Raw genomic sequence first — 26,687 nt, 5'->3', positions numbered from 1 at the left:
AAAATATTTAGACATCCTTGATGCTGACAAAACGCTAACGACGCATAACGTGCTGACGGACTTCAGGTCACAAGAAGAGCATAAATGGGAAGAACAGTTTCACAAGCAGTTTTCTGAAGGAGGGCAGCAGCAAGAAACAAGATGGGAGCAGAAATGTCTGTCATCAGTGTGGGAGCTGCACTCCTAGCTTTACTACTGTCGATGTTGCTGATCAAAATTTCCGGTCAGAGACATAAATCCGAAGAAGGAGGAGTTGCACCTACAGGTAATTATCTATTAAAGTTCATTACATTTGTCCATGCTGGTTGTTCTATCAGCTTTTCAGCAAACACATGGACAGCATTGTATACTACTTAGACTAATTACTGATTAGACCAGTCGGCCAGTAGACATGACAGACTTACTTTTGTCTTTTTTAACTCGTCCACACAGAAGTCAACTCTGGACTGCTGCACCGGTTTCGTCCATGCTCCTTGTCTCCTTCCCTCCCAGGTCCTCCTAGTCATTTTCTCATAGGAAACATGATGGAAATGACAAATGATCACCTGCCCATTCACTTGACCAACCTGGCACAACGCTACGGAAACATCTACCGCCTCATATGTGGCAACACCAGTAATGCAAATTCATTTACAGAGTAGACACTGTTTTATCTAATGAAATTCTAACAGAATAAAATCCAGTTTGAGCGAAATGAATGTCAAAACTCTATGTTGTGTCTTTTTCCAGCCATGGTGGTTCTTAATAATAGTGAAATCATACGAGAAGCACTTGTGAAGAAATGGTCTGACTTTGCTGGAAGACCAGATTCATACACAGGTAAACCTCCTCTTGATTTTATGGTTATGCATAATTGTTGTACACTTACAATGTATTCTCTCAGGGGATATCGTGTCTGGGGGAGGGTACTCCATCTCTCTGGGCAACTACACTGAGGAGTGGAGAGCACATAGGCGTCTGGTCCACAGTGCTTTGCAGCGCTGCTCTAAACAATCTTTACACAACGTCATTGAGAGAGAAGCACTGCACCTGCGACAGGTACCGAACACAAAACAGTATGAATACATACCTTGTCGACAAAATAATAACCTGTAATGGAAACAAAGATTTTGTATTAATTACTGAAAATGAATCTGGCTCTCTATAGATTTTGCTGGGCTATCAAGGCACTGCTGTGGATCTCGCTGAGGATTTCACTGTAGCAGCCAGTAATGTCATCACCACGCTGTCTTTTGGAAAAGAGGTGAGTATCTTTCCCTCCACACGGTGCAGTTTGTGTGAGGAAAGTCCTGGGAATAGAGGGGGAATTCTGCTTCTCATCAATGAACACCAACTGGTTTTCTTCTGTGGTTGTGGCTGGGCAATGCCACTGTTTATGTTGCACTTTTTTGCGCTTTTTTTACTGGTAAGACGTACGAAAACATAAACCTCTCTGTTCTCTAGTATGACAAGAGTTCACTGGAGCTGCAGAGTTTGCACAGTTGCCTGAATGAGATCGTCGCACTGTGGGGCTCTTCTTGGATTTCTGCCCTGGACTCCTTCCCCCTGCTCAGAGTCAGTTCATACACAGTATTTATATTTATATTAATCATCAGTGTGGATGACTGGGTATACATTTACAAATATGCTCAGACTGAATTCTCACACCTCCCCTGCTCTCTTCCGTCAAAGAAATTGCCCAATCCTGTGTTTTCCAGTCTCCTGAGAGAGGTCAAGAGGAGGGATGACATCATAAGAGAACATATAAGCAATTACAAGGTTAGTGTAAGAATAAAAAAATAACAATTAAGTACTGTATAATAACAATACAAGATAGTGGAGAGTCTTCATCATGCTAACATGCTCAGGTCAAAAAATGTCAACATGAGAAAAAATCCATTATCCATGTGCTAATTTGTGCGTAGAACAATGATTTCACCTAATTTCCTTCTTTTTAACCAGCTGATGTCTGCACAGTCACAAGAGGAAACGATCACAGATTCTCTCCTGCAGGGCCTTGACCAACCTCACGGCACAAATCATGACGTGGTAACTACAAACACACACATATGCTACATATCATAACACCAAATACCAGGAATCACATCAGTTTGACAGATATTTCAAGGTGTTGATCCTGCAGGGAGAATTTGGATTTGGACATTTACAAGTCTTCCCTCTATTTTGACTTGTGATTTGTTATTAAAATTTCTGTTTATTTAACATTCATTTCAAATCTAATGTAAGCTATCAAACTACTGTGAATGAGAAGTTGCATTGGTATTCATTGACATTTGCCTCAAGCATCTGACGGACACTCACGTCCACATGGCCACAGTGGACCTTCTCATCGGGGGGACAGAGACCACTGCAGCCTGGCTGAGCTGGGCCGTGGCCTTCCTTCTACACAGACCAGAGGTAGACATACAAAACAAACACACCACATGGCGCCGGTCGCACACCCTCACGCTTTAACTAGGCCTCTCTCTGCTTGACTGCTATGATCTGAAGGTGCAAACCCAGGTGTACGAGGAGCTGTGCTTGGTGCTGGAGGGACGCTACCCCGAATACAGTGACAGACACCGGCTTCCGGTTCTGTGTTCTGTGATCAGCGAGGTGCTCAGGCTCAGGCCAGTCGCCCCATTGGCGGTGCCGCACAGAGCCATCAGAGACAGCAGGTCAGCTAGGAGAGGCCGCCATAGTGCCTGGATCTTTCTTTCTAACCATTAAAGATGCGTCAAACCAGTATTACAGCTCAGCAATACACTGTTTTACACCAGCAGTTCATGATAAGGATCTAGATTCTAATCAAGCCATGTAGAATTTGTGTTTCTGATTTGAAAAGTTGCCCTAATACTTTGCAACACCTTTTTTACTGCCAGACATGATGACAGATGCAATGTTAATGTGATTCTCATCTCAGTGAGCATTGCTGGTGTTTAGCATTGCAGGTTATTTCATTCCTAAGAACACAGTCATCATTCCTAATCTGTTTGGCGCTCACCATGATCCTGAGGTCTGGACTGACCCGGACAGCTTCAAACCAGGTACTGCTTTAAAAAGCTGGGTGCCCTCCTTTAATTCGGCATAGTAGAGTTCAAATACTTAAATCTCTCTCTCTCTCTCTCTCTCTCTCTCTCTCTCTCTCTCTCTCTCTCTCTCTCTCTCTCTCTCTCTCTCTCAAAGAGCGCTTTCTGGAGGGTGGGGGAGGTTCCACCCGGGCCCTTGTGCCTTTCGGAGGGGGCGCTCGAATGTGCCTGGGCGAGTCTGTTGCCAAAATGGAGGTCTTTCTGTTCACCGCCTATTTGCTGAGAGATTTCCAGTTTGTCCCTGCCGAGGATGGAGCCTCTCTGCCCGACCTGAGAGGAGCTGCGAGTATCGTGCTGAAGATCAAACCCTACACAGTTATAGCACGCCCACGACCCATGTAGTGTGTCACAGTCTCCTAAATAATGTACATTTGTATAGAATGTACAAAATAAAACTTTTTTTACTGTTCAGTGTAAATTAAATACAACTGAAACAACATTTTCTATCTCATTATTCTCATTATTACTGAATACATTGATAAAAACGGTACATTTTGACATTGTATTTATTTGCTCATCAGTACATAACGATTTTAGTAAATAAGTATTCAATAAGTTTTGTGAATATTTAGTTAATAACATCACTAATACAATACAATATATTCATAGAGATGAGAGTAAGAAAAAAACACATCTTCAGATTCAACATAATCTTTTACAGCAGCTAGTCAGATTTCCCCTAAAAGAAAACACAAAATCTGTTTAGGACTGTGAAAAAATCTTCCATTAATAGGATTCCCCGAAACGTACAGCTTGCACAAACTATAATAAATTGAAAATGGTCAAAATTGTATCAATTTGCAACATTTAAGAGGACATATGGACTGGAATCAAATAGCACCACCCAGTGGGCAAACACTGAGAATCTATATGGAGTCAATATCATCATTGCATGGATGAGAGAACTACATGAATTGTGATGAATCATCAGCACGTACATTTGGCTGTAGTGTTAGGTGGGAGGTATGTACAATCATTTCCAAACACAACATGCATGACCCATCTCAAAGATATACATTCATTTGTCTGGCTGCCATGTTTCTGCTGGCCTCTGGTATAAATGGGAGGCCCGGATGTAAAGAAAAACCCACTCCGTATGAGTTGTCTGCATGCATGTCATTTCCTGAAAATCTTGCAGGAAGCTGCAACTAAGATGTGATTTAGCAATAGTCAGAAAGTCTGCTCGGGGGAGGATGATTTCCTATTATTTACTAAACCTTTGCCTCTTCTCTCTTACACAAGCAACATTTGGACTCCAGCTATCTGGTGAGTATGAAAAATAACATTATGCTCTTATGTTGACTATAAATTCTATGTAGAAGGTGGAGTTAGTCTAGCAAAGAAACCAATTCTATTTCTGAGCATCATTACAGTCAATACTCAAATTTAAGTTTAACTGAGAATTTAGAGTCTTCCTCCAGCAGATCATTTGGTGATGTTTGCATCACTGGGAGACAGCATCACTTTGCCATGTGTTATACCCTCCTGCTCCTCTATCGACTGGAACATGATCGGACAGCATGGATTAGTGACTCGGGTGGTGGTAGCAGGAAGGCTCAGCCTGGTGAAGCACTGCTCTCTACACATCAATCACCTGGAAATAGATGATGCTCGCGATTACACTTGCCACAGCGGAACTTTCAATTCAAGCGTTTCAGTTCAAATCCTTGAAAGTAAGTGAGTTCTTTTACAATATTGTGCATTCTTGTAACAATTATTAGTAAGTTAGTAACAAACAGTCACTAACGTTGTTGTTTTCCTTCCATTCGCCAGTTAGTCAAACATCTACAGAGAAAGCCAAGATAGAGCTTCACTGCTCCCTCAACACATTTGTGGGCCTCGTCCCAACTTGTCCCCACAGCGGAATCAACATTGAATGGCTGACTGAGGCTGAAACGCATATAAATGGAAGTAGGTTTCACATTAAGGAGGTTTCTAAATGCTTCTCTGTAATGACCATCAACCTCAAACCGACAGACCATCAACGAAAATGGAAATGCCAGCTCACTCAAAGAGACTCTGTTAAAGCCAGCACCACTACTACTACAACAATAGAAGGTACACACAAAGGTGCTTATTCTACAATTAAAGATGTGGTTTATATAAAGTGTAACTGGTGCTCCCTTTGCCCCAGATGGTATACAGGAAGTGTTTGCTGCAGTGGGTGAGTCAGTGTCATTCTCTTGTGGCAACACTTCCTCTCTTGGTGTGGGTGACAGAATGCAGTGGGCTCTGGGTGGAAAGCCACTGACAGAGGACATATCACCTGTCAAAGGTCAGACGGAGCCATTTCATGTAAACAAAGACTTCTTGCTGGTCATAAGCAAAGTGAGCGCTATGCATTCTGGGAACTATCAGTGTTCATTTCCTACTGATGATCAAAAGGTGACCAACAAGATCAGACTGCACACAGTTGACAGTGAGCATTACAAAATACTGAGCTACAGTCTATTTATATATGTATACAGTATATAAACCCGAAAATGAATATTCCCTCTCACACAATCTCATATTTGTGTTCACAGTTACTTCAGAGTCCAATCCGGAAGGCGATAACCTGACATTGACTTGCATGCTGACCTGTGCTGCTACACAATGTGAACCAGACTTCAATTTAACATGGTCTGGGAATATCCAACACAGCTGGCGAAGCAAAGTGACACACGTCAATAACACCCTTATCTCCAAGCTATTCCTCCCAGATCCTCAGAAGAGCCTGGATCAGTTTTCCTGCTCTGTGTCCAGAGAGGAGGTTATAATGGCAACAAAGAAGTGGCAAACTGTTAACAGTAAGCAATGGGTCCTGTCAGTGTTGATTGCTCTCCAAACTAACATCCACATGCTGAGGAAGTTGCAGCATAGTTACTGACAGTAATCTGAGGATTAATAATTTGTTATGTGCAGAGCTGCAAACTGCCACGTGGTCAATCCTTCCTCTGGGCCTCCTGTTGTGTGCAGTGACTGGAGGGATCTGTGTGTACATAAAGAGGAAGCACAATAAGGATGCAGGTACTGAATGTGGTCCGAAAGTGCATGATTGATTTAACAGTCCTTCCTGAATCGTTTACCGTAATAATGGGCAATTTCCCTGTTTTTCTATTTTGCAGAAAACAAACAGGCAGCAAGTGTTGGAATGGTAAGAATACTAACAAGACACACAACACTAAAATATGTTGTGTGGAAAATATGTCAGGCTTTCATCTTTTGAATGGCTTCTAACGCATATCATCATACTGTTGCAGACCAACATTTATGAGACCGTGGAAGATGTAAATAATGAGGAAATACACCAGCAAAGTCAGAGACAAAGATCAACCACATCAGACAGCTTCTATGATCTACTACAAGCTGTGAACTAACACAAAATAAAAATGCTTTACCGTCTGAATGTTCACCTTCATCTTCTCTTTTATCGTCAGGACACAATGCACACATATTGTTTTCCAAAAATGACACTAAAGATTGTTACGTAAACGCATCTTGATTTTTATTTAACATACCGATCACAGATGATTTAATAATACAAAACAGAAACAGGTGGTATAAAAGCTTGTCATCAGTCACCATACATTGTTATGCATCTTAGCAAGCTTAACTCGACATTTTACAGCTTACATTTCAGGAACTCAGAAATATGATTAATGTGCTCAGATTAGTTATCAAGTGCAAAACAGAGAGCAGCAGATCATCTTGCCATTCTTCTGTAAAAAAAGAAAATCACCGACACTGGACTGCAATAAAGGCAAGAAAATTGTTATTAAACTTGAATATTAGTGAATATCATGACAACAAACGATGGCTTTTATAGCTCATCAGTCAGAATACTCACAGGTATCCATCCCTCCATCCTGGGAAAGCATGTATAGGCTGTTGATCTGTAGGTTTGTTTGTTCTGCAGGATGTGGGAGAAGCTGTCAGTGAAGCGGCGTAGAAATTCATGCTGGATTCAATGAATAAACTATTGGGAGATGAAGCTGGCACTCACCTTCTACACCTGGTATCTGCACATCCTCATAAAGTCCGTCGTTACATTGCAGGAAGCCCCCTGATTACAACAAGAGACGGAGTTGTAACAATTTACTACGCATATCACGACAATCTGAATTTCAGTTCCTCAGCTCTGACCTGGGTTCCTCTGAGTGTTCTGCACAAGTCTCCTGACGTAACATCTGTGGTAGATGATCAGTCCAATCACTGAACATATCACAGCAAACCCAGTCAGAGACGACACAAGTGTGACAGAAAATGTTCGGCTCCCCGTATTCTTGGGTTCCTCCATCCTCTGGTTAGTTGTCATTGCTGAGGAAGACATGAGGAGCATATATGATATTGTCATCATAACTACATAGAAAATAATGCAATTGCTTGTGCAAATAAACTTTAACACACAACCTTGCACAGTTTCTGTTTTAGTAACTGGAACTGTCGTGGCCACAACAGTATTTTCTATTTAAAAAAGGAAATCGAAAGGTACAATTCATTTATTTTGTCATTAGTTGCCATAGATAATACCAAAGAAGGTCTCACCTTGAACTTGTAGATGGAGGTCAAAACAGCGCTGAGTTTGTCCGTACTTGCATCTAAACCAACCGCCGTCACTATAATCTCGTACATGAATAGCCAACAGTGTCCCGTTACTTTCAACCGTTTTAGAATTGAGAAGCATCGGGTTTTCAACGCCTGCTTTCAGCTTCACCCAGGAGACATTTTGACGTCTGTGAGGTTCCAACATTGTGTCCACTGGGCAATGCAGATGTGCTAGAGTGCCAGGTGCTGCCTTCACTGCATCAAGGGTTTTACAGTCTAAAAGTTACAAGCAATACATGCATGAGATTGATTAGCCTGGGAAAAAAGTAGGAGTAATAATATAATAATATATGACGTTACCTTTCACTTTTAGTTGGAGGTTTTTGACCAGAATGATCTTCCAGCCTTCCCAGATCTCACAGCAGTACTCTCCCTCATTAGATTTGTTTAAACTCTTTAGAGAAAGAGACATATCTCCATTCTTATCAGTTCCCCATGAAACGCCTTCCGCATCCCGGAATGGGGGCATTTGAGGTCGGGCGAGGATAAGAATTGGCTGACGGGAAGGATCCAAGAAAAGTTTGGTCCATTTGACTCTGTAGCAGCTCTCTGGAGCCAACATGGTAGATTTGAAACAAGGGAGCGTGACATCTTCTCCTTGAGAGGCTGAGACAATTTGTGCTGGATTCTCTTTAAAATTGAGAACGACAAGAAGAAAGGATAAGCGGAATACATTTATTATAGTGTGTATCATAAACAAATTGACAAACAAAACGGTCAGAATCTCAGAATAAACTGCAGTCATAATCACTTGTTACACAGAATACATTAATACATTGATTTAGTTAGTCACATGAAGCATATGTGTGAAGTATGTCGAGTCTAACAAAGGAAATTCTCAATCGCCTACTCACCTCTGCTCTCTGATATGACTGACCAAAATAAAAACAGGGGGCCCCAAAGATGAAAATATGCCATTTTCTGTACAATGCAGTAGTGCATGTGCAATGCAGAGTATGTGGCAAAGAAATGATTTACACTGATAATTATTCAGTCTCTACCTTTTCTCAGTTCTCTAAGTCTCCAAAGAGCCTGCAGAGAACATGTCAGACATGCTGTCATGACACTGGATCATACGGCCAGCAGAGACACCAAGTGGTAACAACAAAAGATTGCACTGAAATGTTGATATGTGTCTTGGCATATATTTGACAAGTGCTGATTTGTGGATCAAGTGTTGAGGAGGACAAATGTATGTAAAATCATGTCAGCAAAATGTCCCCTGTGGCATATCAGAGCTGCCCTATTGACAGAATTGCACAACAAAGAATGAATTTGCCCTCAATGCAGAGGTCTAGCAAGTGCCAGCCTGAGGGCTTGATCTGTCACATATCTGTAGATAAACACATGTTCAGTATTGCAGGCGTGTTATGCAACAATGTCACACTTGGAATTTTCTATTTTCGTAACATGAATTTTTCGGGATTTCAAAACATGCAGTTCCACCACCCACATCACCTTTCCTTCCTTAATTCAAATGTCAACTTATTTTCAAAACTAGCAAAACTTTTTTCTCCATCAGAGAAGCTTAGATATGAGACCATTCAAAGTTTAAGCTAAAAGGAATTAGGTTTTGTCTATGTCCTCTGGTGAAAGTCAGTGTCTGTGACCTCAGTCTGCTGTAGCAACCTTAAATATAACAGAGGAACCTGAAACACATTTGCTCCACTTCCTGTTCTGGTTTTATTCGCAGAAACACCGTCATTGCATTTTATACTCTTAGTTTCACCACTTGCAGGGCAGTTTAGACGCTCTCGCCACCAACATGGACAAGAACACTCAAGGTGAGTCTGCCTGCCCCGTCAACTGTCAGTGTATACATTGTCTAAAAAGCTACTTTGTCATTTCAGTGCATAAAAGTGTTTAAACTCTTATATCTTGTACCTAATTATCTCCATTGTTGTTTCATTTTAACAGGGGGCAAAGCATATGGTCAGCTCAAGTCTCACCAGGAAGAGAAACTGAACTCTATCAATGAGGTGAGTCACACTGATGATTTATATATAAAGGTCAAGCCATGAGTTCACAACTGGCATAGACTTTTTAAACTAATTATCTAAATACACAGTTCAGGTGTTGGAGTTATTATGTACACCCCCTGTACATAGATCTAATGGTTAAATACCCACATTAGCTATGACTGACAGCTACTACAATACAAATAAGTAATGTATCGTGTACTCACCACTTCCCTAGGCTTTACTCTCAGATCCACAGTATGCAGAAGTGGAAGATTTGGCCTCAAAGCTTGACATGTTTAAAAGTGAGTTCAATAAAATCTAACCTTATCACACTCTCTGTGCACAGCTATGTCATTTGTAATGAATTCCATTTTGTTTTGCTACAGATAAATACATGGAGTTTGATCTAAACGACCAAGGAGATATAGGTAAAACTGTGTCATAGTTATAATAGTACCACACATACCACAGACCTATTTGTTGCAGCCAGTGTTGACTCCTAACATGCACATAGTCCCTTTCAATTCTTTGAACTCTTCATTTCAGACATGATGGGATTAAAACGAATGCTGGAGAAACTCGGAGTGGCCAAAACTCACTTGGAACTGAAAAAGATGATGTCAGAGGTGGTGGGTGGGACAACCAAAGAAACCATCTGCTACGATGACTTCCTAAAAATGATGCTGGGGCAAAAAAATGCAATTCTAAAACTGTGAGTCTATACCAGTGTGAACTGTTATAACAGGAGAGTGTGATCCACAGACTGGGGGAGGATTAGATTCAATGAATATACGTCATTCATATGGATTTGATAGGGTTTGGCTGATTATGTTACATTCAGGAACAAAGAATACTACTCTGTAAGATAGATAATGCTGATGATATAGTAATAGTTTGTGTTGCTGACATGTCATTTTCTGTGTGGAAGGATCCTGATGTTTGAGGGCATGTCAAAGGAAAAGGAACAAACAGAGGTGGGACCACCACGCCGCAAGACCTTTTCAGACCTGCCCTGAAGGATCTGAGACGTTTTGACATTGCCACTTTTGATGACTTCATGTTAAAACATTAAAACACATGGGAGAAAGTATGCCTGGTTTCAGTGGTGGTATATATTTAGGCTCATGTATCAATTATGTAAAGTTTATACATTTTATCAAGTAATTGCAACCACCATCCAATGATATTTCCTTTTTATATCATGAAGTAGCGCATTCTTATACTCATACTAAATATACGTCATATACAGTGTGTGTTCAATTTGTATGAAACCACGATTACTGAAACAAAAAGGAACAATTCGAGCTGAGTATACAGTATTTATGGCTGACTTATCAACATACATGAAAAACACTGCAACTGATGGTCGTAAATAAATTAAAACGACTGTTAAAATCAATAGTAATGCTTGTTGTAATAATATCCAGTGCTGAAACGTTTCCGGTATGGTTTCACCGCAACAACAAAGTGTGAGCAGTTTATTTTGAAAATTAGATGTAATCGGAAGTCTGATTTCGTCAAGCGAGGCTCCCAAACTAGCCGATGGTGTAGATTCATGTTAATAAATACAGCGAACGGTGAGTAAAAGTGACTTTGGAGTGTTTTTAACGGTACAGATGTCGCGGTTTCGTCACAGTAGTTTGAATCAGAATTACTTTATCGTCTTGCTAGAATAAAAATGTAAATATGACGCTACGTGATATTAGCAACGAGGCTAGCACGTAAAGCACGCGCTAACAGCAGCGTTTAGTTTAGCAGGCGTAACCCCGGGGGATAAGAATTATTATTCACATTAAAAAAAGTGATATTTGCAAAGTGCTTAAGATAACAGTGTTGGTTTAAAGCGCTCGGTTTGGTCCGAACCTTAAACTATAACAGCAGTGTTGTTGACGCGGAGGCATGGCGGCGCACTCACTGTCTGCTTGCAGGTCTGTGAGGAGGATGAGCAGCTCGGAGGAGGTGTCATGGATCTCCTGGTTCTGTGGTCTGAGGGGGAACGAGTTCTTTTGTGAGGTGAGTCTGCTGGATTTGTATTTTTGTGTTTTCTTTTAAAGTCTTCTTTTTGAATTCTTCACCGCAGCGACCAAAATACCCTCCAAAATAAAAGCCCATCCTCTGCAGACACTGATAATCATAATTGCCCCAATACACCGCAAGCGTGCTTACCACCGCCACAGTTTGGATTGCTCCACACACAGTTCTATCTATGTTTACAGCCATGTGTCTTCTGTCTCTGCGTTACAGGTTGATGAGGACTACATACAGGACAAGTTCAACCTGACAGGTCTGAACGAACAGGTGCCTCACTATCGCCAGGCTCTGGACATGATCCTGGACTTGGAGCCAGGTGAGAGCCTCAGGGATGTGGTGGTTCCTGTGTAAAACGAAGTCAACGTTTGGTTGATTTAGCTGATTGGGTCTCTTTGCTTTGACAGATGAAGAGCTTGAAGATAACCCCAACCAGAGTGACCTGATTGAGCAGGCAGCAGAGATGCTCTATGGGCTCATACATGCTCGTTACATCCTCACAAACAGGGGCATCGCACAAATGGTAGGTTGTTTCTAAATTAGTCTTGGTGGTGAATTCGTAACTGTTTCCGTTTCAAGAACTGACATTGTTTCCTGAATTTGTCCTTTTGTAGTTGGAAAAATACCAACAAGGGGATTTTGGCTATTGCCCCAGAGTTTATTGTGAGAATCAGCCGATGCTTCCCATTGGTAAGTCTGACATTTCAATGCTTGCACACAAGAGAGCCACACTCTTGCCTTTGAACTTTGCTGGTTATGAAGACACAATCCACTATCAGGCATCTCTTTTCCCGTGTAGGTTTATCAGACATCCCGGGAGAAGCGATGGTGAAGCTGTACTGCCCAAAGTGCATGGATGTGTACACCCCTAAATCCTCCAGACACCACCACACAGATGGGGCCTATTTTGGCACCGGATTCCCCCACATGCTGTTCATGGTGCACCCAGAGTACCGGCCAAAGCGACCGGCTAACCAGTTTGTGCCAAGGTTTGTTTGACCAGATACTCACTTTTCAGTTGTTGCCAGCATACAGAAGTTGAGTTTCGACTGCACAGTTCCAGCTAGAATTTTCCGGTTGCAGACTACAAACTTTTACAACTGATACTTGTCTTGTCTCTGTATTATACCATCATATATTATGATATATTGATTATTCAGAAATGATATCTCATGTAATTTGAACGCTTAAGCAATTTTGGGGAGTTGCGTAGTGTAAACCGGAGTTAAAACTGGATTCCCTCGTGTCCCTTTGATGCGTCATCACACAGGTAATGCGTGTTCTTTCTTTTTCAGGCTATATGGATTCAAGATTCATCCGATGGCCTATCAGCTCCAACTTCAGGCTGCTTCAAGCTTTAAGAGCCCAGTCAAGGCAATTCGCTAGACCTCAGCATGGTCCACGACAGCGGAGAAAGAGACTTATACTTTTGTTATTGGTTTGACACAGTGGATTATTAAATCCCAATAAACGTTTGTACAGATCTTCAAACTCAGCCATGTTGGACACGTTCAAGTCCTGTTTTAGACCTACAAACTTACTCTCATTTAATAAAACACTGTTAGTTTAGCAAGTTGTTATTGCCTGATAAACATGTTCTGATTCTTAACAGTGTCCATCTCACGATAATGTTTTACCCAAACTGCTGTCAGATCTGTTGATGCGGGTTTCTCTTAAGCAGGAAAGTGACTATCTCAGTGATAATGCTGGTGTATTTCAATCGATTGTAACAGGAAGCCGCATGCTGACCTTGTTAAGAGTCAGTCATTGCAATTGAATGTTATTTTTGGGTTGCATGTGAGTGAGCTTTAGCCCTCTCTGCTTTCCTTGTTATGTTTAGTGGTCAGTTGATTGACAGTATGGGTTCTTTTGCGCGTGCTGGTGACAATATTTTCCTGACAATTCTTGCGTTTTGTTTTTTTTATTTTGTTTTAAGATTTTGGATTTACCACATGGAACAAGTGAATGACATTAAATATTTATTTCGAACACCGATCTCATTCTTTTTCATCAGCAATCATAGTATTTTTCTGCTCCGTTTTCTTCCATAGGCACTCAAACTAGTTCTGCATACTTCTAGCTACAAACCCCAACTAACCTCCCTTATAACTTCTTACTTCCAGGCAGAGAAACCATTCAAGCATTTTTCAGGCTTTCAGCCACCCATTCAGCGTTTTCTAATATTTCATGGTTATTCTGTTGTCGCATACTTCAGATTTTTTTTCAGCCTTCCCCATGTGTGTGTACTTTGAATTGTTAAGAGAGAAAATCATTTGAAGCTGATTGGCTGAGGGCCTCACACTCTAAAAACTTGCGGAAATTTTTACTTGAAAATGTGTTCAACTCCTAATAACTTCCACAAATTTGACAAATGTAGGAATATGTCCTCTTGTAATTTGTTAAACTAGCTTGTAGTTTTTGCTGGCTGATTTGCTTGGCTGCAAATGTTTATAAACAGACGGCGTCAAAGGATTTGAGCTTCACCTTTCACTCAAACTGCTTGTAATTTCTCTGTTCAGGTACAGAACCCATTTTCAACACATCAAGGTTCATTCTTCTAGGGTTTTTCCAGCATTTTCACATTTTAAGTTTTTCAGATGGAGCCAAATTAAAATGCGTCCAATTTTAAAGGTCTTTCAGCCATCTCCTATGAAAAAACATTCACATTTCTTTCAGTCCTTTCATACTTTCAGGCACTTCAGCATTCCGCAAAACCTTTCAGCAACGGCAATCATAATGCATTTTCTTCCTGAAATGCATTTCAAGTTTCAGTCTGTCACACATTGACAGAGGACACCAGGATGCATAAAATAATGCATGTTTTTATTTATTTTTTCATAAAAAGACAAGGGATAAGTCACAAAGCAACAATATTTTCCAATGTCTAAAAACTATTTTCCTTCAAGTGATCTCCATTTTCCCTCTGGAGGGGGTTGTAGACTTTGTTGCTAGAATACCAATGGCTTCTTTTGGGTAAAAAAAATCTGCTACCAAACATGCTCATCTAAAAGGACTTTCATATATTTGAAGCATTGTTGTTCCTAGGGAAAGTACAAAGTACAGCAAGTGAGAGTAATCTACTTAATCTATGTGGTAAAAAGGCTTTACAAACTTGGTGGATAATGAATGTAATAATTCACACTGTGACTCAAGTCTTAAAATGTCACATTACAACAAATCACATGAAACAGTTCCTACTTTACAAATAAATTACTGTATAGTAGAACATGTTAAAAAAGACAAAACCGGTGCCCTGACGAGAGAGAGAAAGCCACAGACAGGGACCGGCTGCCTCATCCCAAACGTGTGGTCGCTGTGTACGGACCAGCTTTATATTTACTGACCTCACTGGCGGACAAAAATGTACATTTAAAGTAGCGGGTGGATATGCACATTTGGATTTCCCTCATACAATCACATGGAGGTCTGTAGCCTTTAAAATAATATCAAAACCTGAGATAAAAACAGACCAAAGCATGTAAAGTTTTTCATACCAAATATGTTTCAAAGCACCTATGAGCTGTATGCTACCGAACGAAATGTAGAGCGGAGGGAAGCACTCGACTATGAGGCTTGATTACAGATGTATAAGTGTGAAGATGATTCAGGTTGTCAGGCGAGACTAATAAGGAGGTCCAGAACAGAGACCTCAAAATTGAGTAAAAACCACAAATGGTAACCTACTGTTCAATGAGCTGAGGGATATGAATAACTTAAAAACCTCATTTTGTACAAGTACTATAAAAGCATCAATTCTATAAAATAGAGAAACATTTCAAAATAGATCGATTTTTTTAATTCAAACTTTACAATAGCGTGTTGGTTACCGCTACGTCGCTAGTTGGGGAAGAAAAGATTTTGTTTTGTGTACCTGAGCAGTGAACAAAGCCAAACAGCTGTCCCAATTTAAGCACAGAATACCTTTGTTCACATATTCTGAGGTGAGGTATCTCAATTTCATGAAAATGTCTGCTCCTGAATTAAATAGACGAGTAAACAAAAAAGCAGAGAAGAGCTCTATCGAATGGTCTTCCCTTACCTGAACAGCACCAATGGAATAAAATGCTGGAACTGGTGTCAAAGAGTTCAAACGGTGTGTTTATATCAAATTAACAATGTAAAAACCCCTACGAAAATAAAAGCACTTAAAAAGCCAAAACTGAAAATATCGTTTCTGAACCTTCACTAAGCTTCACCGCAGAGACTTTTTCTACCTATAACGCAAAAAGAACAAACATTATCTACTAAGGTTTTTCTATCCATTCATTTTAGGTGCAGATATTTCTTGTGTGTGTGTGTGTTCGATACAGCTGGTCGCTGTGTGTTGTCCTGGACCTGCTGAATGCTGCACCTTGACATGGGGATACGCGATGTGGAATTCAGTTACAAAGCTGATGCTCCACCCTCTGTCCCCTGCAGGATGCACATCATGCATGCTTGTATTAGTTTTATACTGAATTTCAACAAAATGAGTAGTAAAAAAACTGACTGTTACTCATTATTCTGTACCTCGACTTCAACAACATCAGAGTCTGCAGTGATGACGATTCTCTTCTCCACACGCGTCTCTGAAGAGCCGCCTTTCACTACCTGATGGACAGAAGAGGAAATGAAGACTAACGAGAGAGATTTGGGAGACTAAAGTTCAGGGAGAAGGTAAATGTGAGTTTGTACTGACCTTTGAGATGTGGGTGGTAGTGGTGGTAACTGTGGTGCCACTCTCTGTTTCCGAGGTAACAGTCTGGGAGCTGGACACAGTTGTTAAATCTCTGTCCTCCTCTGCCCCATCGACAATCACCTATAGGGGGGAAAAAACCAAACATCAGCTGATTTCTTATTTGCAGTCAGGTGACGCCAAGTTTAGCCCGGCTAGGTACTTGTGCTCATTCTGGAGCTCCTGGCCTGGTCCTCCCAGACCAGCTCACCCTGTTGTCACTTTGTGCTGCCATGCACACCGGAGGCGATAGAGAGTGTTTGTCTGTGGCTACGCCAGATCTGGGCTGAGCAAGTGCAGAAGCCCCTACCTTTGGAGACTCATAGCTGATGGTCTTGGTCGGGACGATAGGGACCTCTGTAGTGGAGACGCCACTTGGTGAGGAGTTGGAGACAGCTGTGATGGTGACTGTCTGGGTCTGCACCAGAGGGGGCTGTGGATGGGAGCATAGCCCCGTGAGTGGCTGTGACCAGACAGCTTGGAGCTCACAGCAACCATTTACTTCACACCATTCCCTTCTCAGCCACTCCCCTGCTAGAAGATGAATCTTGCCACAGAAGCCCTTTCCTCTCACCGAGATGTTTATTATGAAAAGAATGCTTTTGCTACAGCACTTCCCTTCCCACCACCAACTACTACAAACAGGAGGGCATCAGAGGATTATCAAGCCATGAGCTGGCTGGACAGATGATGAAATAGCACACAGTGGTATTTCAACCCATCACCACAGTTGAGCCCCATGCACTGACTGACATTCTGATTAGATTAGACATTCACAGACTTTGTTAGCGTGCCGTGATGGTGCTGCAAAGGAGTGAGCAAGTGCACCAGCCATGGAGTCATAAGAGAGGCCAAGCTGAGAAAGACAATCAGGGTCACCCTGTAGGAGTTAGGGGGCAGAGGTTGGCGCTTGGGGGGTCTACCTGGAAGCAGCGTATGACACTGGGACCACCGCTCGTGAAATAGGAGGCTGGGGAAGATCCGACTATCATCCCAAGATACTCCAACCCGGGATGTGATGCTTCCTCCTCCTGCGCGTCCTTCAACTGGGTCTCCTCTAAAGCGTTACTGGACGGGTCGTGGGTGGAAGGCACCTGTGCCTCCTCCACCTCAACCACGGCCACAAAGGAAGTCTCACACACACCCTCTTTCTGAGCACACAGCTCTGCGGCAACTGGAGCGCCATGGGCTTCAACGCTACAGAGGTCACCCGTTTGGCTCACAGTGGGACCGGATATGTCTGAAAAGCCCAAATTGCTGCAGGTTTCCTTGCGGGCTGTCTTAGTCTCTGAACCATCCCTTAAGGGACTAAAGCACAAACTCTAAAAAAAAAAGACAATAACACAGTCACTGCTTGATCACGGATAGGATAAATCTGCGTTTCCACACAACAGTGAACATATGTATGCATGCAAGTTAAAGATATACAACTGGGGATACAGTATATATGTGTGTATGAGGTGGGGTCCATATCATCACGCAGGTACAGCAGACCTATGAGCAAACTATATTATTACTAAAAATCCACAGCGTAACATAAATGATGATTAACCTTTGTCAAACTGAAGCTGTTCAATACTGATAGTGTACCTGAGAAGATGGATACTGCATATACTGTATGTCCAGCCGCATATTTCAACTATGAATAGCAGAATGGAATGTATGTTTTTATAGTTTTTATAAGAAGGAAGTATGGCAAAATGACATGAATCATGTACAACACTACTGCTCAAATATTGTCGTGTCCAGGCTCCTTGCTAAGGAACAAACAATCAATGTGGGACTGTGGCGTACATATGGAATGCCCTTTATTCTTCTTTGGTCAAAATTGATTGTCAAAACATCATGCAACAGGAATCTCTTGTAGTCACTATATATTCTACTGTCAAATACTGGTGAAAGAGGTTATTTAGTATTAATATTAAGCTGCCTTGCGGTCTCCCAGCGCGGAAAATCCAATATGCTGACCCAAATACAAGCCTTTGATTGCTGTTTTTGAAGTGCTTAATCCATGTGGCTTCCCTTACACATGTAGAGAAAATACCCCAAAACATCACAGTGTCTCCGATTAGCAAATCCTAAAACAACCAACAATATAAATTTAGTTCAAAATGTGTATCAAAACAGGCTCAGGGTGATATTGGCAGACGTTAAAAAAGCCTCCAGATAAAACAGGCAGATCTTGGCCAATACTGGTGCGTGGATCTATGAATCGTCCATGACAGAAAATGCAAAGGTGAGGTGGGGTCATTGTCATTTCCAGTCCTAACCAGTCTTTGGTGAACAGGTCTGTTTGTGGCTGCAGTGGGAAACAGAGGGGATGAAGGTCGTGTTCCGCAGAGGCCAGAGAGAGAGAAAAAAGAAGCAGCTTCTCAAGTGGAGTCAGGGGGTGAGAAAAAGGAAGAATGCGACAGTGATGCTGTAGGAGAAGAGAAGAAGAGGATGCTAGAGGAGGATGATGGGTAGATGACTAGGTGCGGACTCCACGGATCACGCTCGCACCTGTGTGGGGACTTGTGCACGTCGGGCCGGCCCCTCAGCTGCGTTTGGAGTAGAAGTCTAGCAGGGGGCCGCGCGGGAGGCGGATGACAAACTGAGGGGGGGAGGAGGAGGAGGAGGAGGGAAGAGAGATGAGAGAGGAAGGAATTCTGACATGTCTGCAACCATCCAGGTGTGAACTTCACTTGGAGAAGCCAGAGTTGTCAGGGCTGAAGGCTAAATTTAGAGGAGGATTGTGGGAGGAGTTTCTCTAATCCAGAGCATGGAAAAGTTACTCGCCCGTGCATTTTAACATAGCTTCTTACGTTTTCCATGTCTTACAACTCACTTAACGGTCTGAAAAGGCAAACAGTCATCCACACTTGATGGAAAACCACCACCTAGCAGTTATGTCTGAACAGAGTCTGCCTGTATGAAACGCTCACTTCACTGCTCCAGCATACATTTTGCAGTGAAGAGGCTCACGCTGAGGCTTAGCATTGATTATCATTAGTTTATTATCATTAGTTTCATACCTCAAACTGGAGGCATTTGTCTATTGCCAATTCATATTTGATCATAAACTAAGTCCAAGTATTATGGCTGGTAAATTTGAGCTCAGTGTCTATCCTCTCCACTAGGTGGAGATATTTGACCACTTATGTATCCTGTTGAAGGCATTAATCTTCAAAGTGGAATAGTGGTTTGTGTCCAGGCAGTTAAGCTGCAGTTGAGGGAGCTTAACGTCAAAAGACTAAATCAATCTCGGTATAATACTTTTATTATTGCTGCCAAGGACATCATGTTTTCATCCATGTTGATTGTTTTGTTTGTCGTTTCAAAAAGGTTTGAATTGATAGTAATGAAGCTTGGTGGGACATGGCCCAGGCAAGATCCCTGAGATTTTGGCATAAATCTGGATCTATCAGCAGATGCTAAAAGGTTTAAACGATTTCTTAACTTAGCAAGATATGCCATTTTTGTGAATTTATAAGTAATACACTAATCTCAATGAACATAATCAGGCATATTCATACTATGATAGACTATCAGTAGTTGCAATTCAGAGTGCAAAGCTGACTGTAATAGATTAAGTTCAACTGTGAATGAGGCCTTGTCTCTTCACTGAACAACAAACCAAGAAGAAAGTAGCAGCCAAAACTTAAAAGCACAAGGTAAAAGGTATCGGAAGTAGGAAGAAAGCTCAAGAATGATGCAAAGGACAGAGCGGGAGAAGGAGCAGTCAATCCACATTCTGCTCAGAGTGGAAACATGCAGAGAATTAAGAGAATCATCTTCACTGGCTCATGCAGTGTGATTGCCACAACAGGTTTGTCAGTCATGCAGTGCATGTACAGACTTCCAAGACAGCCGATGCAGAGAGGTGAACCATCCCTGAGCCTTTTCCAAAGACATTCAATCTGTATCGCTCTCATAAATTAAGTACAGAAGCACACACCATATTCAACAAGTCCAACTGCATTCTTCATACACATGCATGTGTCACATACCACATGCCGTGGACAGATCTGTACATGCATATGACATCCAATATGCTCAAACAATCAGAGGACCGATAGTGGTAACCTGAAGAGCCTGATCCACTCTAAAAAACTAAATAATTGCTTTTGTTTTGTTTGAGAATCAGCTTTGATGCAGTAGAAATGAACTGCCACAAGGTTCAGGATGACACGAAATCAGGAAAACTGTTGCTCATGAATCTTTTCCAAACACAAAGCCTTATTAACGATTCAGGTTCTTCTGTTACATCACAATTCCATGCACGTTTTTCACACAAGAAAAAGTGCAGTGATGGTTTTCCAGGTCATATAAAATAAGATGCAGGGCCACTGATAACATGTGGCGTAGAAATTCCATCTCAACCAAGTCAGGTAGGGAATTTGTATTCCTTATATTTGTTGATTCTATTAGATTATTATTTACTCAAATTCCCCAAATTACTTGACTACTATTAATGAATCAGCTTAAAGGCTTTTGTGTAAGGCTGCTGGTGTGTGAAGACTCACCCCATCTGCACCGGGCAGAGGCTGACCATTGATTCCAAGGGAGCGGAATGGAGAGTGTGTGGACAGGCGCTTGTCCCACTCATTAGGCCTGGAGTCCGGGACGGCCTCCATGAAGTTCCTCTTCAGCTCAGTGATGCTTGCGTGATGCCTCATCAGCTCCTCCTGAGGCTTATCGAAGTCCTGCACAGGCGAAAGTGGAGGGGAGAGAGAGATGGAGGGAGAGAGGGAGAAAGAGGGAGAGAGACGGAGAGCAGGAAAGGATCCAGGGAATCAGGGCCAAGGAATCAGAAAGAGCGAGGAAAAGAAGAGATGGGAGAAAGGAGGTCCATAGATAGACGTTGGAGGTATGGTGAGGGAAAGGGGAGTTTATAGAGCATATTGGGAGAAAGAGAGATTAACAAACAGGACAGAAAAATAAGTCAGATTATGTTGTTTTTCGGTTCTCATTGAATTTGTGTTGACTGCTCATTAAATGCATACTTTAATCAAAGCAGAAGCAGGGTTACTTGGGCATTTTCCATTAATTAACAGTGACGTTAATTAAAATAGGCTGGAGCTCAATAACTCAAGATGGTCACATTGTGATTCTTAGTAGATTTTCAGGGTTCAGAGGCTGAGCACAGGCTCGGTGATGAGTTTGATAGCATTAGGCTTTCACTGAAACATGTCTCAAAAAACAGGCTGCAAATCAAAGAGCAGCAGGGCCACATTTAGCAGACATGGTTCAAGTTGTCAGAGGTGAAGCTCCGGGGTCAGTGGAGATGTGTTTATTTGAACAGGAAAGAACAAAAGCAACAGCAGCAGCACGGATGGATTTGGCAACAGTTAACACCAAGTTGATCTTTATGGACCACTGCATGATATGGACAGACTGGACATGAGGCTTTCAAACCTAATGTATGTAAATTATTCAGTAGCTACTGAAGTAATCATGACTTTGTGTGGTGCTAAAGAACAACTTAATGATAAGTGTTTCCCAAAATTCATTTCATATGCAACAGCAAAGATGAATGCCAGAACTGCTTTCATTTACAATTTTGAAATAGTCAAAAGGTTTTCATTTGTATAACTGCCTAAGAAATGTAATGAATTACTGGCGAGTAAGATCATGAGGCAGAATGAAGATGGAGGGGGAAGAGCAAAAGCTGGAACAGGAGAATACTGATGATCTGGACAAAGTGTATTTCAGTTATAAAATGGAGTCGTTTGTGAATCCTGATTTCAAAATCTAAAACAGGCGGAACAATCACTTGCCATCCCTGATCAGCAGGATTATTTGACACCAGCAGTCTCCTGACAAAAGTGATAAGGGTTAGAATTACATTGCCACACACACACACACCTGCACAAAGCCACACAAACACGCTGAGGCAAAAAGTGTGAATTGTGCCACATGCAAGCGTGACGTGAGCCAAAAAGCAAGAAAACACAGCCAGAGACGGACATCTCCAGAAGGGATACAAACCTCCAACATTAAAAGGCTATGTCTGATATAAATTGAGTCGCCCTCAATTTTCTTAGCTCTTTTCTGTGAAAAATGAAAGAAACAAAAAAAGTGTGGGTTTTGTCAGTTTCCTTGTGGACACCATGGACATGCATGCTACGCTGTTCACTAACGTGTTAATGCTACAGAGAGGAGGAGGCATGCAAAACAGTTTGAGGCCAAAATGACCACAGAACCAGAAGATCACACGTCACTCCACAGTGTTCTAACAGAGCAGGACACCTGTGGCTCTACAAGGCCGACTGATAAGGTTTCTAGTTTCAAAACAATATGATTAAAAACAACAAAGAACACTAATAAAACAGTAGTCATCATGCTGCATTCTAGTAGTGTGTATATACTCCACCATGCATGTGCAATCCAGGGTTTAAAATAACAGCATGCAATGAGAAGAAATTAATGCCACACAAACTGCTACTGAGGTAAAAACACATTTTCAACTGTTAGTTAATGTTATGTTAATGTTCTATGAATGAAAATAATAGTATTGTTTAAATATAGTTACTGACTGGTCACCTTTTCTATCCCATTCTTTCACTCTCTGTTATGTGCGTCAAACATGATGTAGATGTTATCTAAAAGCTATCACAGCATACGAGCGCAGCATGAGATGGGTGAGAATAAGACTTTTGAATGAGAAGCTCGATATCGTCAGAATGGAGGTGGGAGGGTGACGGCTCAGATAGCAGGCTGAATGTCTGACCTTTCGCATTCGCACTGCCTCTGTGATGGCCTCCTCTGAGTGGAGCTACCCCGTGGAGGAGAGAGGAACACGCATTAGCATCCTCTGCTTGCCCGCTTTGACACTTGCAGCTTGGCTAGTCTGTGCTGCCATGCCAGTGTCTGACACTAACCTGAAGCTGAATGTCCCCATTGACGCTGGGTATCAGTGAGGAGTCTACATCTGTCTGGTCCCTCCTCACTGCTGGCTACAGCAGCAAGAGAGACACAGTTCATTTCAGACACAGGCAGCCATCTCTGCTTGTTACACAAGCATATTATATTACTTAATGATAAGAGGGATTCAAAGAGCTCTTTATCATTTAAAGTTAAAGTTAGCTACAATCGAAACACCCACTAATCACTAAGAGGACACGACACTATCTTGCACTGGCACCAGCTCAGAGGCAAGTGTCATCCTTTTCTTGCATATCCACTTTTAGACATTTGTTAGGATAACGCAGCAAAAAATAAATTAGGAATCAGGAAATTTTGATACCTTAGTTTCGATTTTCGAGGGTTCCACAGCTTCAACAGTGACCTCAAGCTTCCTATCTTCCTGGCGGCTGATCCTGATTGGTGTGGAGGTTTGGGGCTGGTCTAGTGGGGCCATGGGGATCCCAGCCTCAGCCAGGGCAGCCTGGGAGAAGACTGGGGCACTGACGGGACGGACACCCCTGTGTGTGCTCACCACTGCAGAGGATAAAGACAAAACGGAAACGTGACTGAGAGAAATTAAACACACTTGATGGGATTGGGCAGCAAGCATGCAAAATGATTGAACGCGACACGTGAGAAATAGCCACAAACAAATGGCCAAAAACATAAAAACTCATGGAAGCAAAAAGCCGGTTTATACTTACAGTCTCAAGCTTTCAGATAAGTTCACAGACTGCAGGCAGCAAATACTGTACCATTGAAAAGAACTAAAGCACGTCAGAGGCACATCAGAACCTGAGGTGTGCCCGGGGGGTTGGATTAGAGGGATAGCCACGATATTCAGAGTGGCATAAGAGCAAAGGTGTAGGTAGCATAGGTGTTGTTACGGTCCAAAGGTAGATGCAAAGGCAAATGTTAGGCAGCAAAGAGCAAAAACGCTTGACGTCGTTGACATTGTTGAAATGCTGAGAGAAAGAAAGCATTTCATCTTCCATCTGTAATATATTACAGGATCAGCGGTCGATGATGGTGGATACTCTTGGCATCTGCAGAAGCATCCTCTGATAGCAGAGAAGAAGGGAACGTTGCAAAGAGGCTGCAAGAACGTTTCATCGTGATGTTAGTAAGCTTTCCAGGGAGTGAAGGAAGCAAGGCCGTATTTGAGCTGCAAAACAAACACAATCCACAACAGGCTGAAAAATACCTGACACTGTGCGGTCAACATCTAGGAGAACAAACCAGTCGGCATTGACATGTGCACGTGTTACTGGCCGCCTCTCCTCCAGGATCCTTTTCTCAAACTGCGGCCTCCTCTCAGGGACAGCGATCCTTACTTTGGCGCCAGCGGTACGAACTCTGACCTCAGAGCGAACGTCTGCGGGCAGCTGGGCATGCTTACGGACGGCAACTAATATGAATACACACATTGCTTTTTAGATCATATTGTGGAAAAAAAACACAAAATGTAACAGTTTCAGCAAAATAATCTCTCCTGTTAAATGTGAATAAAAGCATTTAAGTATGACGCTTTTCATGAATAAACCCCAGATGTATCACGATTAACAATGCTGGCGGAGTTATTCGGCGGATTGCGGCTATACCTGATGTCTTAGGGGCCACGTCCAGGAGGGTAAACCAGTCATCGTCCACCTGTCTGGATGGTGGACTTTGCCTCTGCTGTCGAATAGTTTCCTGCTGCCAACTTTCCTCCATTATAGTGATTCTCTGCTGTGCTTTCTGCTCTAGGGCTGCAAACTCTTTAGACGGTCTTACCTCAGGATACACATAGGATACAGGCTTGTCCACAGCCACTGGGGTGAGATGCACACAAAGAAAAATCGAAATGTATTCCCATAAGAAAATGGTAATCTTCAAATTTAAGATTGATTGAGGGTTTCAGTAACAACCACGCATGGCAGAGAACAATACCTGGAAGTTTTTCTGCAACCTCTAGTAGCACAAACCAGTCATCGTCTACCTCTCTTGGCTGTGGTGGTTTACGCTCCACCATCACCACAGGCGGCCTCATGTCTGGCATTAGGAGCTTTTGCTTTGGCTCAGCAGCTGCCACCACATACGGAATACGCGCCACCAAGGCAGCTGACAAAGGAGAATTGGGGTAAATAAATGTAATGGAAATTGAAGAGTCTTTCAACAGGGTAGATGGAGAAAATCACTGGTCAGCAAAGATACCTGGTGGTATGAAGACAGGCTTTTTGCGGATGACGTCAAACAGGAGATACCAATCATCTCCACTGCCCCTTTCTGTTGCAGGCACGATTTGGCTTAATCTAATTTCGGACAGACGTGTCTCATCCTGCCTGCTCTCCATGCCAATTATCATCTTCTGCCACGTTCTAGTCTCTGCGGTTGTCGCCTTGGCCTCAAAAGTCTTCCTCATATCCGGAACAATCTTGACAGGAACAACTGACAAATGCAGAGACAGCCGTTGAGCTTGTGAGAAAAATCGAGGCGGTTGTCGAGACAAAAAGTTGGACACGGACATACGACGTATACCTGGTGGTACTGGGACTGTTTCCTCATGCAATGCGTCAAACAGCACGAACCAGTCGTCATCTCGCCCTGGCACCGGATGGGAAGGCTGCGGCCTAAACTGGTGGAGGTCAACCACTTGTTGTTTCTGCACTACACGTTTCACTTCAGTTACAGGCTGGATGACGTCTGGGTACATTTGTCTCGGCGAGGTCAGAGAAACTGAAACTGAAATGCAAAATTCAGCCATTCTGACTATGCCAACAGGAGCAATGATGGAAAGAGTTTGAAGGCTGTAGGTACCTGGAGGCACATACGCAGCTTCTCTTGGAACAACATCCAGAAGCACAAACCAGTCGTCGTCTCTTTGTGTCGCTGGCTGTGATATTTTCAGCTGTGGGCTTGTTTGCTTAGGAAGCACCTCGTCTTCTTTCTGCGCCAAGATCTCCTCAACTACAACCTCAAGCCTGGACTCTACTGTTACCACTTCATCTTGAGTAGAAATTCTTCCTTTGGTATAACGCTGGAGATCTTTAACCTCGATTGCTAATGATAAAGAGAAGGTATTGTGAGACGGCAAGGGACTATTTTACATTTTTCAAACAAGGTGGCGAAATTCAGCAATACCTGGCATCACAAACGCTTCTTCTCTGGGGCAAATGTCAAACAGCACGAACCAGTCGTCGTCTCTTTGTATCACCGGCTGTGATATTTTCAGCTGTGGGCTTCTTTGCTTAGGAAGCACCTCGTCTTCTTTCTGCGCCAAGATCTCCTCAACTACAACCTCCAGCCTGGACTCTACTGTTACCACTTCATCTTGAGTAGAAATTCTTCCTTTGGGATAACGCTGGACATCTTTCACCTCGATGACTAACGACAAAGAGAAGGCAATGTCAGACGCCATGGGCCAATTTGACATTTTCCAAACACTACGGGGGAATTCAGCAA

At 42.4% G+C, this 26,687-nt stretch overlaps 6 protein-coding genes across 23 annotated transcripts in view; 4 read left to right on the top strand and 2 right to left on the bottom strand.

Moving 5' to 3' along the window:
• Positions 1-10,183, bottom strand: part of LOC143008753 (CXADR-like membrane protein) — a 249,425-nt gene extending 239,242 nt beyond the window's left edge. The window contains exons 1-8 of one of the 5 annotated variants that reach the window (XM_076160643.1): positions 8,510-9,261; positions 7,956-8,285; positions 7,596-7,871; positions 7,461-7,514; positions 7,194-7,367; positions 7,054-7,113; positions 6,898-6,960; positions 6,741-6,799 (exon numbers count right to left, since the gene is read on the bottom strand). In XM_076160643.1, coding sequence (XP_076016758.1) covers positions 6,786-6,799; positions 6,898-6,960; positions 7,054-7,113; positions 7,194-7,367; positions 7,461-7,514; positions 7,596-7,871; positions 7,956-8,285; positions 8,510-8,597 — 1,059 coding nt within the window. In that variant the 5' untranslated portion in view covers positions 8,598-9,261 and the 3' untranslated portion in view covers positions 6,741-6,785. Of the gene's footprint in view, positions 1-6,538; positions 6,800-6,897; positions 6,961-7,053; positions 7,114-7,193; positions 7,368-7,460; positions 7,515-7,595; positions 7,872-7,955; positions 8,286-8,509; positions 9,262-10,082 lie in introns of those variants that run through there. The other 4 variants (XM_076160646.1, XM_076160645.1, XM_076160642.1 and 1 more) reach the window with 4 other exon arrangements.
• cyp21a2 (cytochrome P450, family 21, subfamily A, polypeptide 2) lies at positions 10-3,474 on the top strand. Its single transcript, XM_076160653.1, has 12 exons — positions 10-265; positions 433-615; positions 730-819; positions 884-1,038; positions 1,148-1,243; positions 1,444-1,554; positions 1,672-1,758; positions 1,942-2,028; positions 2,284-2,397; positions 2,491-2,657; positions 2,923-3,026; positions 3,166-3,474. Exons 1-12 carry the CDS (start codon positions 142-144, stop codon positions 3,408-3,410), a joined length of 1,563 nt encoding a protein of 520 aa, XP_076016768.1. The 5' UTR covers positions 10-141; the 3' UTR covers positions 3,411-3,474.
• LOC143008745 (uncharacterized) lies at positions 4,031-6,509 on the top strand. Of its 4 annotated transcripts, XM_076160629.1 has the most exons (9): positions 4,031-4,334; positions 4,490-4,741; positions 4,842-5,126; positions 5,203-5,232; positions 5,344-5,487; positions 5,594-5,857; positions 5,973-6,077; positions 6,176-6,204; positions 6,311-6,509. In XM_076160629.1, exons 1-9 carry the CDS (start codon positions 4,262-4,264, stop codon positions 6,425-6,427), a joined length of 1,299 nt encoding a protein of 432 aa, XP_076016744.1. In that variant the 5' UTR covers positions 4,031-4,261; the 3' UTR covers positions 6,428-6,509. The 4 variants fall into 4 exon arrangements, with proteins under 4 accessions (XP_076016744.1, XP_076016743.1, XP_076016745.1 ...); XM_076160628.1 differs by having other exon boundaries at positions 4,493-4,741; positions 5,203-5,487; XM_076160630.1 differs by lacking the exon at positions 5,344-5,487.
• On the top strand, positions 9,298-10,706 carry LOC143008757 (allograft inflammatory factor 1-like). Its single transcript, XM_076160651.1, has 6 exons — positions 9,298-9,439; positions 9,573-9,634; positions 9,852-9,918; positions 10,003-10,044; positions 10,163-10,328; positions 10,545-10,706. The coding sequence occupies exons 1-6, from the start codon at positions 9,421-9,423 to the stop codon at positions 10,630-10,632; spliced, it is 444 nt and encodes a 147-aa protein (XP_076016766.1). The 5' UTR covers positions 9,298-9,420; the 3' UTR covers positions 10,633-10,706.
• Positions 10,707-11,095: 389 nt separating this feature from the next.
• On the top strand, positions 11,096-13,633 carry LOC143008756 (casein kinase II subunit beta). 2 transcript variants are annotated; one of them, XM_076160649.1, is made up of 7 exons: positions 11,096-11,193; positions 11,545-11,629; positions 11,861-11,963; positions 12,052-12,167; positions 12,259-12,334; positions 12,444-12,633; positions 12,940-13,633. In XM_076160649.1, the coding sequence occupies exons 2-7, from the start codon at positions 11,558-11,560 to the stop codon at positions 13,028-13,030; spliced, it is 648 nt and encodes a 215-aa protein (XP_076016764.1). In that variant the 5' UTR covers positions 11,096-11,193; positions 11,545-11,557; the 3' UTR covers positions 13,031-13,633. The 2 variants fall into 2 exon arrangements, with proteins under 2 accessions (XP_076016764.1, XP_076016763.1); XM_076160648.1 differs by having other exon boundaries at positions 11,114-11,193; positions 11,495-11,629.
• Positions 13,634-14,446: 813 nt separating this feature from the next.
• The window catches only part of LOC143008737 (uncharacterized), a 30,177-nt gene continuing 17,936 nt past the window's right edge, over positions 14,447-26,687 (bottom strand). For 6 of the 10 annotated variants that reach the window (XM_076160610.1, XM_076160608.1, XM_076160611.1 and 3 more), the window contains 17 exons: positions 26,367-26,609; positions 26,043-26,285; positions 25,764-25,967; positions 25,440-25,673; positions 25,176-25,346; positions 24,848-25,057; positions 24,451-24,654; positions 23,587-23,780; positions 23,222-23,296; positions 23,071-23,115; positions 22,329-22,391; positions 20,864-21,043; positions 17,282-17,680; positions 16,669-16,791; positions 16,323-16,442; positions 16,154-16,234; positions 14,447-16,057 (listed from right to left, as the gene is read on the bottom strand). In XM_076160610.1, the coding sequence (XP_076016725.1) occupies positions 16,028-16,057; positions 16,154-16,234; positions 16,323-16,442; positions 16,669-16,791; positions 17,282-17,680; positions 20,864-21,043; positions 22,329-22,391; positions 23,071-23,115; positions 23,222-23,296; positions 23,587-23,780; positions 24,451-24,654; positions 24,848-25,057; positions 25,176-25,346; positions 25,440-25,673; positions 25,764-25,967; positions 26,043-26,285; positions 26,367-26,609 (2,819 nt within the window). In that variant the 3' untranslated portion in view covers positions 14,447-16,027. The remainder of the gene's footprint in view (positions 16,058-16,153; positions 16,235-16,322; positions 16,443-16,668; positions 16,792-17,281; positions 17,681-20,863; positions 21,044-22,328; positions 22,392-23,070; positions 23,116-23,221; positions 23,297-23,586; positions 23,781-24,450; positions 24,655-24,847; positions 25,058-25,175; positions 25,347-25,439; positions 25,674-25,763; positions 25,968-26,042; positions 26,286-26,366; positions 26,610-26,687) is intronic. The other 4 variants (XM_076160616.1, XM_076160617.1, XM_076160612.1 and 1 more) reach the window with 4 other exon arrangements.

This window comes from Genypterus blacodes, unplaced genomic scaffold (genome assembly GCF_046128005.1).
Source record: "Genypterus blacodes isolate CSIRO-AG114 ecotype Tasmania unplaced genomic scaffold, CSIRO-AGI_Gbla_v1 ptg000107l_1, whole genome shotgun sequence".
NCBI classification, from domain to species: domain Eukaryota; kingdom Metazoa; phylum Chordata; class Actinopteri; order Ophidiiformes; family Ophidiidae; genus Genypterus; species Genypterus blacodes.
The sequence above is the reverse complement of the archived record's forward strand: the minus strand, read 5'-3'. Positions and strand labels throughout refer to the sequence as shown.